The sequence below is a fragment of the Lissotriton helveticus genome, chromosome 10 (assembly GCF_964261635.1).
Source record: "Lissotriton helveticus chromosome 10, aLisHel1.1, whole genome shotgun sequence".
NCBI classification, from domain to species: Eukaryota; Metazoa; Chordata; class Amphibia; order Caudata; family Salamandridae; genus Lissotriton; species Lissotriton helveticus.
The window spans coordinates 165,791,401-165,807,590 of NC_136071.1; the positions used below are offsets into that span (position 1 = coordinate 165,791,401).

The 16,190-nt window shown below is 43.8% G+C and overlaps 1 protein-coding gene across 2 annotated transcripts in view; it reads left to right on the forward strand.

The window, feature by feature from the left end:
* The window catches only part of SDK1 (sidekick cell adhesion molecule 1), a 2,171,476-nt gene that overhangs the window by 1,968,796 nt on the left and 186,490 nt on the right, over positions 1–16,190 (forward strand). For both annotated transcript variants that reach the window (XM_078665001.1, XM_078665002.1), the window contains exon 30: positions 539–740. In XM_078665001.1, the coding sequence (XP_078521127.1) occupies positions 539–740 (202 nt within the window). The remainder of the gene's footprint in view (positions 1–538; positions 741–16,190) is intronic.

Sequence of the window (16,190 nt, forward strand, 5' to 3'; positions counted from 1 at the left end):
AGCTGGACTAATGATTGAAGACTATGGAAAAGATGCAACACATTGGGCTGAATTTGTAGAGAATTGTAAATTTAAAGATGAATAGTTGATCAAAACGTTGGATTATAGAGGTAGTTATGTAGACAACAGATCAATGGTAGAATGATCAAAGGAGGAATACTAGTAGGGTAGAAGAAGGGTGGGCAAATCAGTGGATGGGAGGCGAGGTGGGTCATGGAGGCTAATCTGTGGTTCCCATTGATGGATCAGAGGATGATACTATGATGGATTCAGAATGGCTGTGTTCCAAAATATTGTCCATCATACATTCTACAACTGTATTTGCGATTGTTGGTCTGTTGCTCAATAGAATCAACTTTTCTGTAGTGCAATCTGTTTACCTCATGTTTTTAAGGTACGCACAATCTGTCTTGTGGAACACAATGGTCACCTTTTTTTCAGTATGTTCTAATGGCAGTACTTTCTTCTTTATTTCAGAGCGCCTTATGGTGAGTTGTATAGCTTTCTTTTAATGGAAGTATTTTCTTGTTTATTTCAGAGCGCCCTGCACCTCCGAGGGAACTGTCCGTACCACAGGCTGAGGTGCATTCAAGGAGCTTACAGCTAAACTGGGTTCCTGGCAGCGATGGGTCCTCCCCAATACGATACTTCACCTTACAGGTGCAGGTGCTTCCAGCAGGAGAATGGCAAACTTACTCTTCTTCCATCAGTCATGAAGCTACCGCCTGCATCATCGAAAGGTAATTCCTTCCAGCCCGGCATGACTGTCCCATGGAATTCTAAGCCCCATAAGCTTCGCAGTGGATATTGTAGTTTTACTCCTATTCTGCTACCCCTCTCAATACACCATTTGGAAGAATAATGACCTATACCATTGACATCTAGGTTTATTTTTACAGCATGTCCCAGCCTTATCTATCCATCTATCTATCTATCTATCTATCTATCTATCTATCTATCTATCTATCTATCTATCTATCTATCTATCTATCTATCTTCATGCAAGTCCTGCTTCACCGTATCATACTTCTGTGAATTCATAATGAGAATGTAATAATTTCTGTCTCAGTGAGTTCAACCAAACTTAAACTACACTAGTAGAGCACAATACAGAAGCCTTTGTTTAACATGAAGCGTAGTTCATGGAGGGTGCACCTTGTTGTGCATCCTTGAGGAAAGCAGGGATAAGTGACACTGGAGGTAACGTGCAGGGCAGTACAACTGCTGATTTTAGGAAGGAGTAGTAGACTGCAGACTTTAGAGTTACATATAGCACTGCAGTAACATTGAGAGAGTAAAAACAAACATGCTTCCCACTGATGTGGTTCACACAGATCCTTGAACGTTGACTGGCACATGCATTAAGAAACTGAGCAATGAAAATCTAGACTCAGCTTGCCATCCTCTCAACTAAGCACAATTGATGTTGGTGGGGATCATCCCTCCAAACTAAAGGATTCACCCAAAAGGCCTACCTTCCTCCTCAGAACAGACTTGAAGACTTTGGGGCTCATTACGATGTTGGTCGGATCGCAACCGGCAGGCCTCCGGTTGCAGTCCGACCGACATTAGGTCCCACGGTCCGACCACCGCATTATGATGTGGGCGGTTGGAGGCAGGGGGCAAAGGGACCGACCAACGCTTCCGATGGGCTCAAGGAGGCCGTCCAACCAACGGTTTAAATGTAATATCCTGCAATAGTGGCAGTGCCTGCTCAGGCACCACCATAGAGATTACAGTGCCCCTTTCTGATAGCCTTTCAATGGCGGTCCGACTGCCATTAAAAGGCTGTCGGAAATGGACTTTGGGGTCTCCTAGCAGAGCCCCCATCCCGAAGCGGCCCCTGCTATGGGCCGTGCCCCCCTAAACATCCATGTATCATGTGGGCTACCACACGATGCAGGGATGTTTCTAAAGTGTATTTTTCCTATTGGGCTCAAGCCACAATAGAAGACATACACTTTCAGGCCGCTGTGAAATCAGTCGCATCGTAATTTGGGAATCGTGACTGCTGACTCCTTGTCGAACAGTCCCGTTTCAGACACAATGCTGGTCGAACGCTCGTCTGTTCTGAAGAGAAAACAGGAATTACCGATTGGTGCAGCCAAGCCTCTTAAGCCCTTCTCACACGCTTAAGTGAATGAAGAAAGGTTTTTACATAGGATTTGGAGGAGCCAAAATGAAAGGACATTGCCCCTCAAAAGCACCAGCATTTATCACCCTCTTATTATCCCATGTAGTAAAGAGTTATCACCTTACTGGATATGATTATTCACGCCTTGGATATTCCTGTAGATCGAGAATCAAACATAGTGTAGTGTGTGGTCAATTTTCATTTGATGCATGTGGAGAAAATACATTTTGAAGCATTATTGAGTATTCAGGTCAGCTGAGGCAGTTCACCCTACAATCTCGTGGCAGAAAAAGCTTTTGAAAGAGGTCCATGGCTTCAATATAGAGCTATTTGTGCAGCTCAATATAAATACAGATTAGTCTGTGAAAGAAACATTTAGGTTTGTAAGGAAAAGATGTTTTCAGTCTAACATCCTTACATTCAGAATATTAAACACCGTCCATGTAGAAATCGGTGTATAATTTTAAAAGGAAAGTTGCACATAAGCCACTTAAAGAATGTCTTCTTTTATGATGTGAGAGTAATTCGAGTGAAAGCAAGAGGATATGGAGCAATAAAAGTGACACTATCATTCAAGCTACTTTTGAGTTTTTAGGCACAGTTCCAAGAATAACTGTCAAGGAAATGTATTTTACAGACGTGTTATTATCCTATACTAACAGGCAACAAAAGAATATAGACTGGATTTGAATAGGCCCTGGTTTGTAAGTGACAATGTTCTGTTCCACAGTCATTATGACTCAGAGGCGACCAGTGACATATTTGCTTTCTTTCATTCAGCAAAGAAAATACATTTTCATTGACACTGTCTTTCTGATCTTAATATGCACCTACAGAATGCCTTTTGACTGAACCTTCCTTGTAGAATTTCAAGTAGGCTGGACATTCAGCTTCTGAACTTAACCACATCAGACACAACTTGTAAACAAGTCAAGGTCATCTCAGTTGCAAAAAATGCATTCTTTTTCATTTGACACGCTTACTTGCCTGTTTATTTCTCACGGTTCAACAGTGAGAAGCACATTTTATAAAGAGTATCTCAAGATCAACGGGATCTGGAGGTTATCACATTTTCTCACTGCAAGGTGTATGGGGAGTCTTCTGCATCTGTACAGATGTACAGAAAACAGTCAGGCTAAATGTGGTGGCCCAATGAAGTACTACCTCTCTTGAAATAGCTATATTCAGATTTTCCAAAAGGTGTCATGGATTCATACTCAAATTACAAGGTATATGCATTGATACTTGAATATATATTCTTATTTCTGTGAGGTTATGCATCTAAATCAACATTATATAAGAAGTTGCAGAACGCTACTTAAAGGTTAACCGAGCCTTTGGTGAATACACATGCAGTTATCTGGGCTTCCTAAAACATTCTTCAGTGGGCTACATAGATTGTAGCATATGCTGATAATTCTTCTTAGGAACTAAGGGCCATATGTATCATCAAACAATTTTGCATTTCCTAAATAGCGAATTTTAAGGAATCGCTATTTACGAAATGCAAACCGGTGTGTATGTACAAAATCGCTATTAAATAGCGATTCTTTACCATTCCTAATTTGCGATTAGCAAATTGCTAATCGCAAATTACCCATTCATTTCTATGGGCCAGGAGGCCCATAGGAATGAAGGTGCAATTTGCGATTAGCAATTAGCTAATCGCAAATTAGGAATTTCTTCAAGGGTGCAGGGGTGTCTCAAGAACACCCTGCTGCACCCCTGAAAAAGACATTTGGGGGCATATGGCGCACATAGATGCCCTAAGGGCATGTATGGGCGTCATATGGCACCTTTTGTTTTTTGGAAAAAAGCTTTTTGAAAAGAATTCGCAAATTACCACCAACTAGAAGTTGGTGGTAATATGCGAATCCTTAATGGCATTTTTTGAATATTTTTTGTTTGATACATTGCATTTAAGGAATCGCAAAATTTGCGATCCCTTAAGTGCAATCGCAAAATAAGGAATTGCAAATTTTGCTATTCCTTATTTTGCATCAAACATGTTTCATACATACCATTTAGCTAATTAGCATTCGCAAAGGCCGAAATTCGCAGAATTTTGGCCTTTGCGAATGCTAATTAGCTTGATACATATGGCCCTAAGGCTCAGTTCGCATCATGGAATGTTGACCAGAAAGACGCATTACACTCATTAAATAGCTGAAGACATTTTTGTGCTTGTGAAGAGCAATTCAGTTCTGATTATCCCATCCCTCTGCTTAGCGTCACCAGAGGGAATGCCTTTCATGTACTGGACAATCTAGAATAAAGACGCGTTACCCAAATTTCGAGTTTCCACCCATGTTGAATTCCCAAGGGGTCGTATATACGATTTGAATTTATAAAAGTAAATTTCACTAGATTTTGGCGAGGTCTCCCTGTTCTTACAGTGGGCGTAGCTTTAACATTTTAAGCTTAGAAATACACTATTTGGAACTCTCTATTCAATTACAAAGGTCTGTAAAAACTGCCACATGAGAACTGATGGAAAGAAGTCCTCCAGGGCATTCACGAACAAAGCTTCAAACATCTACTGCCCCCTTCAACTGTCTTCTGTGTTTTCAGCATTGGTTGATCTCTTCACCACTATGACCCAAGTAGCATCTCTAATCTGGAAACCACTTTCTGATGCACAGCTAGTTAAGAATGGTATGTGGCCTGATGGTAGATTTCATTTTGAAACTGCAAGATCTGTTTGATGGGAGGTCATTAGTGAAACTCTCCAAAACATTCGTTTTTACACATTGTCCCTCATTACGATGGTGGTCGGACGAGCAGCCGACCGCTGTCACTGCAGAATAGAGACCGCCCAACATGTAGTCAGTGGCTCCACCCACCATATTATGTTCTGACCGCCGTGAAGGTCGGAAACATGCAGTTTACTATTGTCGCTTGTGGTACTTCCTAGAAAAGGGCTGCAGCACAAGCTGCAATAGTAAAATGAATGTGTACAAACATCCAGACGATGTGGTGCCTAGCACACGGTGCATGGATGTTTGGGGGGCACAACATGTGCCTCCCTGGCCCCATAGAGGAGGCCACAGGGGACGTAGGCCCTGCTAGGGGCCCTAAAAGTCCCTTTACATGGAGGTGATACCGCTATGTTAAGGCGGAGGAAAAGGGACATCATAGCTCCTACAGTGGTGCCTCTGCAGGTACCGCCTCCATTGTAGGCATTAGGCTACCATCGCTGCCCCGTCGGTCCTGTCAGAGGCAGCGGTCTTTCCCCATGCCCAAATTGCTCCGACAGCTGGTATGTTATTTTGACGATCGGACTGATACACTGGATGTTGGGCCGACCACCACCGATGGCCTGTTAGAGGCTGTCTGCCCGACATCCTAATGAGGCCCTTAGTGTTCAAACTGGGCATGCATTCTTTTTATATTCAGGTAAAGCCACTTTGAAATAAGACATTTAATTGAAACAAATTTAAAGTTAGGCGGTTGAAGTGTACTCACCCATAATGAATGTAAGAAATCCACTTGGGCTGAAGTGGGAGCGTTATATAAAAAAGTGTGATAGATAGAATGATTGATTAATTCCACACATTGCTTTCACTTGGTTTAGCTATTCTGTGCATTTAGAGATAGGACCAACCATATATAAATCATTCTAGGCCTTGCCCCATGATGGGCAGTTCAGATCAACCTTCTGAGCCATGGCATCTCTGAACATGAGCACCAGCAATCCCAGACCAGGTTTCGGCCTATCAGTACAGTGCAGCTTGGGTCATATAGAACTCAAAACTACACTGGGCATACCCATCATCTTTGAGTTACTCATATACACAGTACAAACAATTATGATCTACATTTGTGGATTGATCTCAGTGTCTGGCATTGGTTTTTAACTCGGGATATCGGTACCCCTACCATCTATGGTTAGGTGCAAACACAGTTCTAAGAAAATCTCTGCCCAATGTGTGGTAGCTATGGCATATACAGCAGTCACTTCCCACAGACGTCTGTGTTGAGTTAAAGTAGTAACAGCAATTTTAATGTTAAGGATATGACACAATTAAATGTGCAAACTAATTGAGAAAAATAAAGAATACTTTAATGACAGAAAAGTTACCAAGATCATTAACATATTTTAGGGCACCTGAAGCGTGAAGGTTTAACGTTTTATGCAAACAGTACCAAGGAAATGTAATGTGTGAGTCAAAAGACGTTTGCAGGTAACTGGGACCTAGGCATGATTCAGGCTGACCACAATGAAGCAGAGAACTGATAACCAAACAGGTCGTCCTGCCGGAATCTTTTACCTTTGTACTTAATATTGGAAATTGGAGGTCAACCATTCCAGTGGGGCAAGTTCCAAGGCTGTGGCTGGCACAATGCCCTCGAATGTATACACTTCATCCAAGAGCTCCCCCACTGAATCTGTTGGTTTGGCGCCAAAAGCTCAAAGCAGGTCAAACTTGGGTTTTGTAGCCGCTGAGTTTGCTTCAAGAGTGGACAGATTTGTTGCCTCATCCTGGTCCAAAGTTTTACCATCTGAATTTTTTTTAAGAGGTCAGCATCCTTCAGTATGGTACGGCTGGAAGTTATAGCTGAGCAGGGATTCATGAGGCTGGGCACCTTCCCCGTGCTGTCCCGCTGCCTCAGGTTTTAGTGCAGAAGAAAACTCTGAGTGGGATGAACCTGCTTATCTTGGCTGCTTTTGGTGAAACCTCCCTGGGAAAGCATAAAGTCCTATCGTCCACAGGTGGAAAAATTGACTGTGTACCAACTTTTCCCAAGTGCTGGAAAAGATCCTCCTGGTCAGTCCTGCATGTAGTTTCTTAGGCACCAGATAGGGCGCAGGTTCCATTTGTTTGTCGTCAGCAGGGCCGTCTCGAAGTCAGGAGACCTTCTGATATTTGTGTCCTTGAAGCAGGCACATAGGTAGATCACCACTTCTCCCTTGGAGAGCAGTTCCATTTCCTGGATGTCAGCAGAATTCAGGAGTCCTTGAGTGAATCCTCTACGTCCTGCAGGAGTCTGAAGTCTTCTTCCAGCACAGCCTTCTTCTTCAGGTGGAGTCTTCCTAGGTACAGGAATGTACTGAAAGGGTGGTGGTTCAGGTGCCAGATGTATCCTGTGCACTCGCCTATGCGTGGAGAAATATACCACTAAAACATATTTTATTGCAGTCCCTCCACTTCCTTTTGTAGCACGTCCTATTTGCCTTACTGTAAAGTTACTCATGAGTCTGTTTCAAGATGACAGAACCTGACAGAACCTGTTTCAAGATGACAGAACCCAGCTGCTAAAAGCCAGGCCTGTCTTCTGCTTCTTAGCTGCTCCCCTAATTAGGTTCTTTTAGTATGAAATGTGTATATATATGTAGTTAGTTAGTTAGATATGTCAGTGTATCTGTTTGTCTGTGCATGAACACACGTATGAAATTCTTTCTAAAATAAAAAGTAAATGGTACAAATTGAGGTACCGGATCGACCCAAAATAATTAATGGTGTGGTCTATATCTGAATAACCATGGTTTACTAAATAAGAGGGGTGCAGGCATTGTTTTGTTGCGTTTATTCATGAATGGTCCAGCCCGCCCTCATCCCGCCAGGACCTAACTCCTTTCGGTTTCAAAGTTTAGAGCGGACACTAGTTCGCGAGAGTACTAAGGGAATAAGATATTCCATTTGTGTGTTGAAGGATATTTGATCCTTCACAAAGTATGGCAGATAAAGATACACTTTCATTTAGTGAAAGTCACATTCAGTCACTTATTGCCTCGTCGCCATTTTCCTCGATTGCCTTAAGCACCAGTGCTAAACAACAGAATGACTCAGAGAAATTAGTCAGACTTTGTAAAAAACGTGTGAGGACAGAATTACACGGGCATTTCCTGTTAAGACATCTGAAGGGCGGAACTATCCCCTGGGGTTTGCAGATTAAGAATACACCGGTCATCTTCACAGATGACGAAGAGTATAAGAAGGGATTTAGTTATATAAACACTAAATGCAGTCGGGACCTGATGGTCCATACCATAGAGACTGCCCAAAGATTGTGCCGCTAAGAAGAGGAGGAAATTGAGACATTAACGAAAGCTATTCAAAACGACCCCACAATTGCAGACGCCAAAGCACTTCTGGAAAAGATTGTAAAAGAGAAACAGGTATTTAAAGATAATTCAATAAACGACAAAACTAACAAATACGAGAGAGACACTAAGTCCTTTAAGATCGAACAAGTGTATCCTTTCTTAAAAGAGGACTATTACACCTCGTCTGACTCACGCAGGGCACTGTCTAATTACCAAGGAAGATCAAGAAACCGTTTCACTACTTTTTCAGAGACTTCCTCATCTGAGTCTTCGGACTCCGATCCGAGAGGCAACCCCAGGAAACAGGTTGCTTTTTTAGAAAGGGGCCCACAAACAAAAACACGATTCAAAGCGCCATGGGAAATGAGGACGCGCAACCGGTTCTACAAATCGTAAAACCCAACACAGTGGTCAATTTGTCTCAGAAGAATCTAACAAAGGATGAGGAATCCTTATTGAATCTAGGCTTGAAGTTTGTCCCGTGTAGACAAACGGATTTTACTAAACTAAAGGTCGAGACTTTGGAATTCTGTAGAAAATTAGGACTAAAAGCATTCTTTTTCAACCAACCAACAATTCTTAACAATGAAACCACTGGGTTAAGGAATAAGTCTAAATTTGTACCCCATCAAAATATCCCGCAACAAATAAAAGCGTTTGAACAAATCCTGCTGTCATCCATCAATAAAATGGAGAAAGACAAGAGGTATATACAGCAGAACTTGACTAAAGGACAACGCAATGCAATTCAGAGTCTGAAAGATGACAGTTCAGTGGTCATCAAGCAGGCGGATAAGGGGGGAGCGGTGGTGGTTTGGCCCCGTGATATGTATTTATCGGAAGGGCTGAAACAAGTTGAGAATGCGACATGGTACCGGATGCTACCACAAGATCCTACAAAGGAAATCCAAGGGCTGATCAATGTCGTCCTTGAGACGGGAAAGGAACAAGGCTTCTTGGGAAATAAGGAATTTGAATTCCTCAATAAGAAATTCCCCAGGACACCAGTCTTGTACCTATTACCTAAAATCCATAAAAGCCTAAATGAACCACCAGGCCGACCCATAGTTTCGGGTTGTGACTCCTGCCTTGAGTCCATATCTAAATATGTGGACTTTTTTCTCAAGTCTTTTATCAAAGATGTAAAATCCTATCTAAAGGACACAACCGACTTTTTGCTAAAAGTCGAGGGGATACCATTTGATCCATCGACTCAAATAATGGTTACAATGGACGTAACGTCCTTGTATACCCAGATCCCTCAGGACGAGGCCCTTGAAGTAATGGAGTACTACTTAGATAGTAGACCACGGCCACACAGAGTGCCTACATCGTTCATTTTGAGACTAGCAGAAATAGCGCTTAAAAAGAACTATTTTGTCTTCAACGACCAGTTTTATATGCAGATAAAGGGAACCGCGATGGGTTGTCCTTATGCCCCAGAGATGGCGGTGCTGTATATGGCACAATACGAAAAGAGATTCGTTGACAGGAATAACCCCTTTACTGACAACATTGTCCAATGGTTGCGTTATATAGATGACGTCTGGCTCCTGTGGCAGGGGAGCCAGACGGAGCTATTGGCGTTCCATGGTTGGATTAATGAGAGACATTAAGACATCAAATTTTCAATGGAGGCGAGCACGACCCGAATGACATTCCTGGATGTCGAATTGACTTGTTCTGAAGGGTGCTTAAAAACATCCCTGTATAAAAAAGCTACGGACAAAAATACCATTTTGCACCATAGTAGCTACCATCCAAGAAACCTCAAAGCAAATATCCCTTACGGACAACTGCTACGGATCCGTAGGAATTGTAGCGAAATAGGAGATTATGACAATCATGCACAGAAGTTCTGTGATGAAATGAAGCACAGAGGATATTCCAAAAAGCTCCTAAAACATTCCTATAAAAGGGCACGGTTCACACCACGTGAATGCCTTTTACAGGCCAGACAAAAGAAAGAACTGGACCGGCCAGTCTGCGTGACCACTTTTGGCCCAGACACGCACAGAATGCGGCAGACAGTATTAAAAAATTGGCATCTGCTTGAGGGCTTGGAATGCCCCTTCCCCCGGCCAATATTTGCCTATAAAAAGAACAAGAGTGTGGGACAACAAATCGTCCGTGCAGACATTTCAAGGCCAAAACAGAAACATGATCTGTTATCCCTCTGGAATATGAAACCATTGGAGGGACACCATAGATGTGGTAACTGTGTGGCATGTGCCAATACGATCGAGGGCAACGAGTTTGAGCATATGAATGTCAAATGGAAGCAAACCAACCTACATAAAGGAATGAAAGAAGTAGCCGAGTGGATGAAGTACAGCCGTCTAAAACTGAACTCCGACAAAACTGAAGTCCTCATCCTTGGGACCTCCCCCTCCGCCTGGGACGACTCTTGGTGGCCTGAGGCCCTTGGAAAAGCACCCATCCCGACAGACCACGCACGGAACTTAGGTGGCATCCTGGACTCCACACTCTCTATGAACAGACAAGTCAACGCCGTCTCATCTTCTTGCTTCAATATTCTTCGCATGCTCAAAAAAACATTTTGCTGGATCCCCACCGAAACCAGAAAAACGGTCACCCACGCACTGGTCACGAGCCGCCTGGACTACGGAAACACCCTATACGCTGGTACCACCGCAAAACTCCAAAAAAAACTCCAACGCATCCAGAACGCCTCAGCCAGACTCATACTAGACATCCCGCGTAAAGACCACATCTCTGGACACCTGAAAAACCTCCACTGGCTCCCCGTTAACAAGAGGATTACTTTCCGCCTCCTAACCCACGCACACAAAGCACTCTACGAACTTGGACCCGAATGCCTCAACTCACGACTTTCCTTCTACACCCCCTCCCGCCTCCTACGATCCTCCAACCAAGCCCTTGCGACTGTACCTCGCATCAACAAAACCACCATGGGAGGCAGATCCTTCTCCTACCTGGCAGCTAAAACCTGGAACTCACTTCCCACTCACCTTCGCCTCACTCAGGACCACCTTACATTCAGAAAACAACTTAAAACCTGGATATTCGACAAGTAATTCCCCATCCCTCCTCCAGCGCCTTGAGACCCTCTGGGTATGTAGTGCGCTATATAAATCACTTGACTTGACTTGACTTGACTTGACATTCTACTTTTTCTAACTGCAAAACAAAAAACGTAATCTATGTGGTAATTTGTCCTTGCCGAAAGATCTACATTGGAAAGACGAACCAACAGGTCAATGCACGCATAGGCCAACACAAATCGCGGCTCAAAAGGAAGGTGCTTACTGCCCCCATGGTCGAGCACTTCATTGAAAAGTCACACAACGAAAACGATTTCGAATGGTCCGTATTATTTGCAATAAATAATACACAGTGCTCTGGTGATGTCGACAGCATGTTGCTTCAAAAAGAAGCATATTTAATTTTGAAATTCAATACCACTCTAACCGGACTAAACAGCATGTCCGAATTATCCAGGGTGTGAACGCGTCTACAATACTGGGGATAAAATTAGTTAGACTGCCTGCATATACATGAAAACGTCCATACCTTGTCCCATGGAATGAGCTAATCACGTACTGCTTTCACGGCTCACCTAGCGAAAACTACATCTCCCACAATTCTTGGGCGCTGAGCGCCCACCTACAATGTCAGCCTAATATGGCGCCCTCCGCATTGAGCATCAGTCAGATGGTTCCTGACTGCAGGCGGGAGCGGACGCTGGTGCGCTTGCCAAGAAGAAATTAACAAGTAAGCTCCACGCGTTATCTGTTCGCTCATTTGAATTAAGGTCACAATTAGGCGAAACACGCGAGTCTTTACCGGCTCCACTTACTTTACAGAGACGCCATTGGGACGAGTACTGTTTCCCGACCTTTGAGCAACGAACGCCATAAGAAGTAAAGCGGCAGGGCAAGCACATATGTGCGCAGGTATGAATCTGGTGAACGTAATTTAATATACCATCGCCACAAATCGTTGAGAGTTCTTAGTTTGCCGTGCATAGTTTAACAAGCGTTTTCATTGAGTAGGTAAAGAATACACGCAAGACGTTACCTGCACAATCAAATTCTCACGAGTAGTTCAGCACTCAAGACAAGGCAGGATGTTGTTTGACTAATGGTTTGTTGTACAGATCATTGTTTGCATCCATTAGATGTACAATGGTAGGCTCATTCATCTCCCCCTTCTAGAAACAGCAGTGCACCGGCACAGCGATACGGGCAGAGTTAAGAGAGACAGCCCTTCCCACTGAGAAGCCCCTGAATACACCGTTCCCACAGTGAATCGAATTACAGGTACACTTTAGGCAATGACTGAGGTATGGCATAAGAGCTGTACGAGTTGTATGATTTTACTAAATAGTGTTTATTATTTCACTTCCTACACAGATTAATCAAAAGGCCCTGATGAGAGTTTGGGAACCTTGGTGGCCCCAACTCGAAACGCGTCGGCTTATCAACAGGAATACACTAGTATATTAAATATACATTAGGACTTTGTGAACAATTTCTTAACGTTGCTGGGCATTTGACGTTGTCTGATGATAAATCATTAAGTTGAAATTATCAAGTAAAAAAACAATGATGGAAATGTGAAATGTTGTTGTCACGTTGTTGTTAGGATGTGTTTTGTTTACGTAATGAATATAATTTTCTTTTAGTATGAAATGTGTATATATATGTAGTTAGTTAGTTAGATATGTCAGTGTATCTGTTTGTCTGTGCATGAACACACGTATGAAATTCTTTCTAAAATAAAAAGTAAATGGTACAAATTGAGGTACCGGATCGACCCAAAATAATTAATGGTGTGGTCTATATCTGAATAACCATGGTTTACTAAATAAGAGGGGTCAGGCATTGTTTTGTTGCGTTTATCCTCTAATTAGGTGAGCTGTCAACCTAACTGACAGGGTCAAAACTGGTTGCTTCCCCCACTGTGACTGAGGCTTGTCTGTCTGTGAGTGTTCTAGGAATAAAAAGCAGAAGCCCTCCATAGAATCTCAACAGCATAATAAGTAGTGTTAAAGCTGCCCTTAGTTTTGTCAACTTCCAGACAGCAAAGCCCTGCTATGTGGGTAGTAGTTAACACACATGTGTTCCTCCGTGGCTATGGTCCTCTGCGCCAGAGTTGCTACCTCTCTCAGCCATGGATGAGTATGCCAGTACTGAAGGTATTAAGTGTCAAAACTGGTTTCTGGTAAGTTTTTGCTTAGGAGTTTTACAGAGTTACTTCTCCTATTAAGTCATCAAAAATCTGATTCCACCATGGAATTGGATTTTGAAAATGAAGTAAGAAATAGCTTTTAAGAATTGTTCTAGCATTTTCCTAGCCGGAGAAAGAAAGCAATGATTTTAATCACATCTAATTCCAATGTACAGCACTTGTTGTGGGGGAAGCGCAAGCACTTTACTATTGTTTAGTGATCGTAAAGTTCACAATGTTCTAGAGCCAGCAACATCAGACAGGAAAAAATGGGGGGAATCCCTGACACTAAATGGGTAATTTATCACACTTAATCACTGGTAATTACTCTGGCTTCATTCCATAATGTTTCCACGTCTGTGCTGATATTATTATTATTATTATATATATTTTATAAAGCGCTTGGTTACACCAGCAGGTGTGTCCCCGCGCTGGTTGCTGCCGTTGTTTCCTTTATCGTTTGGTCTGACTGTCACAAAGGTCCTACTTCGAGCCCTGCGGTTTGGGGAACAGAGTTGTTTTGAGCTCTCTCCGGAACGTTAACTCCGAGGTTTCCAAGCGCAGCTTTTCTGGCAGCTTGTTCCATAATCTAGCAGTCAAGGCTCTGAAAGATTTTCCCCCCATTCTTGCTCTTTTTACCTTTGGGACCTGCACCTGCCCCGTGCCATAGGATCTTAGCTGGCGACTGGGCTCGTACCGCTTAAGATAGTTATGCAGGTACCTAGGGCCCCTTCCCTGGAGGATCTGATGTCCTAAACAGACGGCCTTAAACGTCACCCGTTCCCTAATAGGGAGCCAGTGAAGAGTTCTCAGAGCTTTTTGTGATGATGCCATTCTAGGTAGTTGAAGGATCAGGCGGGCCACCGAGTTTTGTATACGTTGCAGTCTGGAAACGCATTTTTCGCTGGCCCCTAAGTACAATACATTTTCATAGTCCAGCCTGGATGTTATCAGGGCATGGACTAGGGTCTGGCGTACCGGCATAGGCATGAGGTCCAGCGTTTTCCTGAGGACCCGTAGTGTGCCAAAACAAGTCCCTGCCACTTGTTTGGTCTGGTGGTCGAAGGATACGTTTTTATCTAGCCAGACTCCCAGGTTTTTCACTAGATTGCTGGGTGTGGGAAGTTCACCCAGTTCGTCTGGCCACCACGCTGAGGTCCACACTGATGGAGCTTTACCTACGATCATTACCTCTGTCTTATTTCCATTAAGACGGAGGCAGTTGTGCGCCATCCACCCGGCCAGTTGTTGCATGCAGCTCATGAAATTTGCCGCACATTGCTCCTCTGGTTGCGTCAGCGTCACAATCAGTTGCGTGTCGTCGGCATACGACACTGTCTCAACCCCAAATTTGTCTGTGATCTCTCCAACAGGGGCCACATACAAGTTAAATAGAGTGGGGCTGAGACTTGAGCCTTGAGGGACTCCCTGCGTGAGTTTTATTTCATTGGACCTGAACTGTCCCTGTGCGACCTGGAAACTGCGGCCTGTTAGAAATGATTCCAACCATTCCCATGCTTTGCCTCTCACTCCTCCCTTTTTAAGACACTATAGCAGTGTGTGATGCGCTACAGTGTCAAAAGCGGCACTAAGATCCAAAAGGATCAGTGCCGCTGTCTGGCCTTCATCCGCATATCTCCGTAGGGCTTCCGTAGAAGCCAGCAGGGCAGACTCAGTGGAGTGTAGAGCGCGGAATCCAGACTGAGAGGGGTGGAGCAATCCGTTAGTCTCAGCGAAAGCGGAAAGTTGCCTATTGACCGCTTTCTCCGCGATTTTGGCAAAATAGGGGAGAAGAGAAATGGGTCGCAGGTTTTCTAGCTTAGCTACACTGATGTTGGGCTTTTTCCTCAGAGGAAGAACTATTGCTTTCTTCCATGCAACAGGTACCTGTCCTAATGCAAATGAGAGAGCCAGTAAGTGGCTGATATATGGCTCCAGAGTGGTTAAGCTGCCATATAATTTTTTTTGGGGGGGCAGGGTCATTCGGTGATCCTGATTTAATACTACCTGCTATGTGGCATATTGTTTCCCGTGGGGGCACTAAGAATGCCGAGAGGCAGTTGCTGTTCTGTGTAGTTAGGGGAATTTCCACCCTCCCCTCCCCTACTCTGGCTGCCTCCGGGAAAGCTGCATAGATTTTGTCTACTTTACTGGCAAAGTACTCTGCTACTTGATTGCAGACTTTGACTGATCCTCTGATCGGGGCTGCCAGTGGGGCGAGATCCGATAGTTCCCTATATACTAGGAACATTTCTTTCATAGAGTTGTTTGCGTTCGTAATTCTGGTGCAATAGTAAGTTCTCCTCGTTCTTCGGATCAGGGCATGGTAGTCTTTTAAGCCTTTCTTATATTCGGCTCTATCTGTTTCTGAAAAAGAACCGTCGCGATTTCCTCTCTAGGTTTTTACATTTCGCTTTTTGTCCTCGCAGTTCAATATTGAACCAAGGGGCAGATTTGGATTTCCTCACTGGCGCATTCCGAGTCCATGGTGCTATGTGGTCTAGCGCCTTTTGGATTCGTAGGTCTAGTAGTTCGCAGGCCGAGTCAATTTCCTCGCCCTCGAGAGGGCCTCCGGCTTCTATAATTTTGTTAAATTCTTCAGGGCAAAACTTAGTCCATTTCCTGCGTTTATTAGGAATGGTTGTCACATTCTGAGGTCCACTATGTGGGACCGCTACCCGGAATGAGACTACAAAATGGTCAGACCAAATCACGCGGATTGGGGGCGCTACAGTCAAGGTATCCCAGTTAGCGTAAATAGGGTCCAAAAGATGACCCTGGCAATGAGTGGGC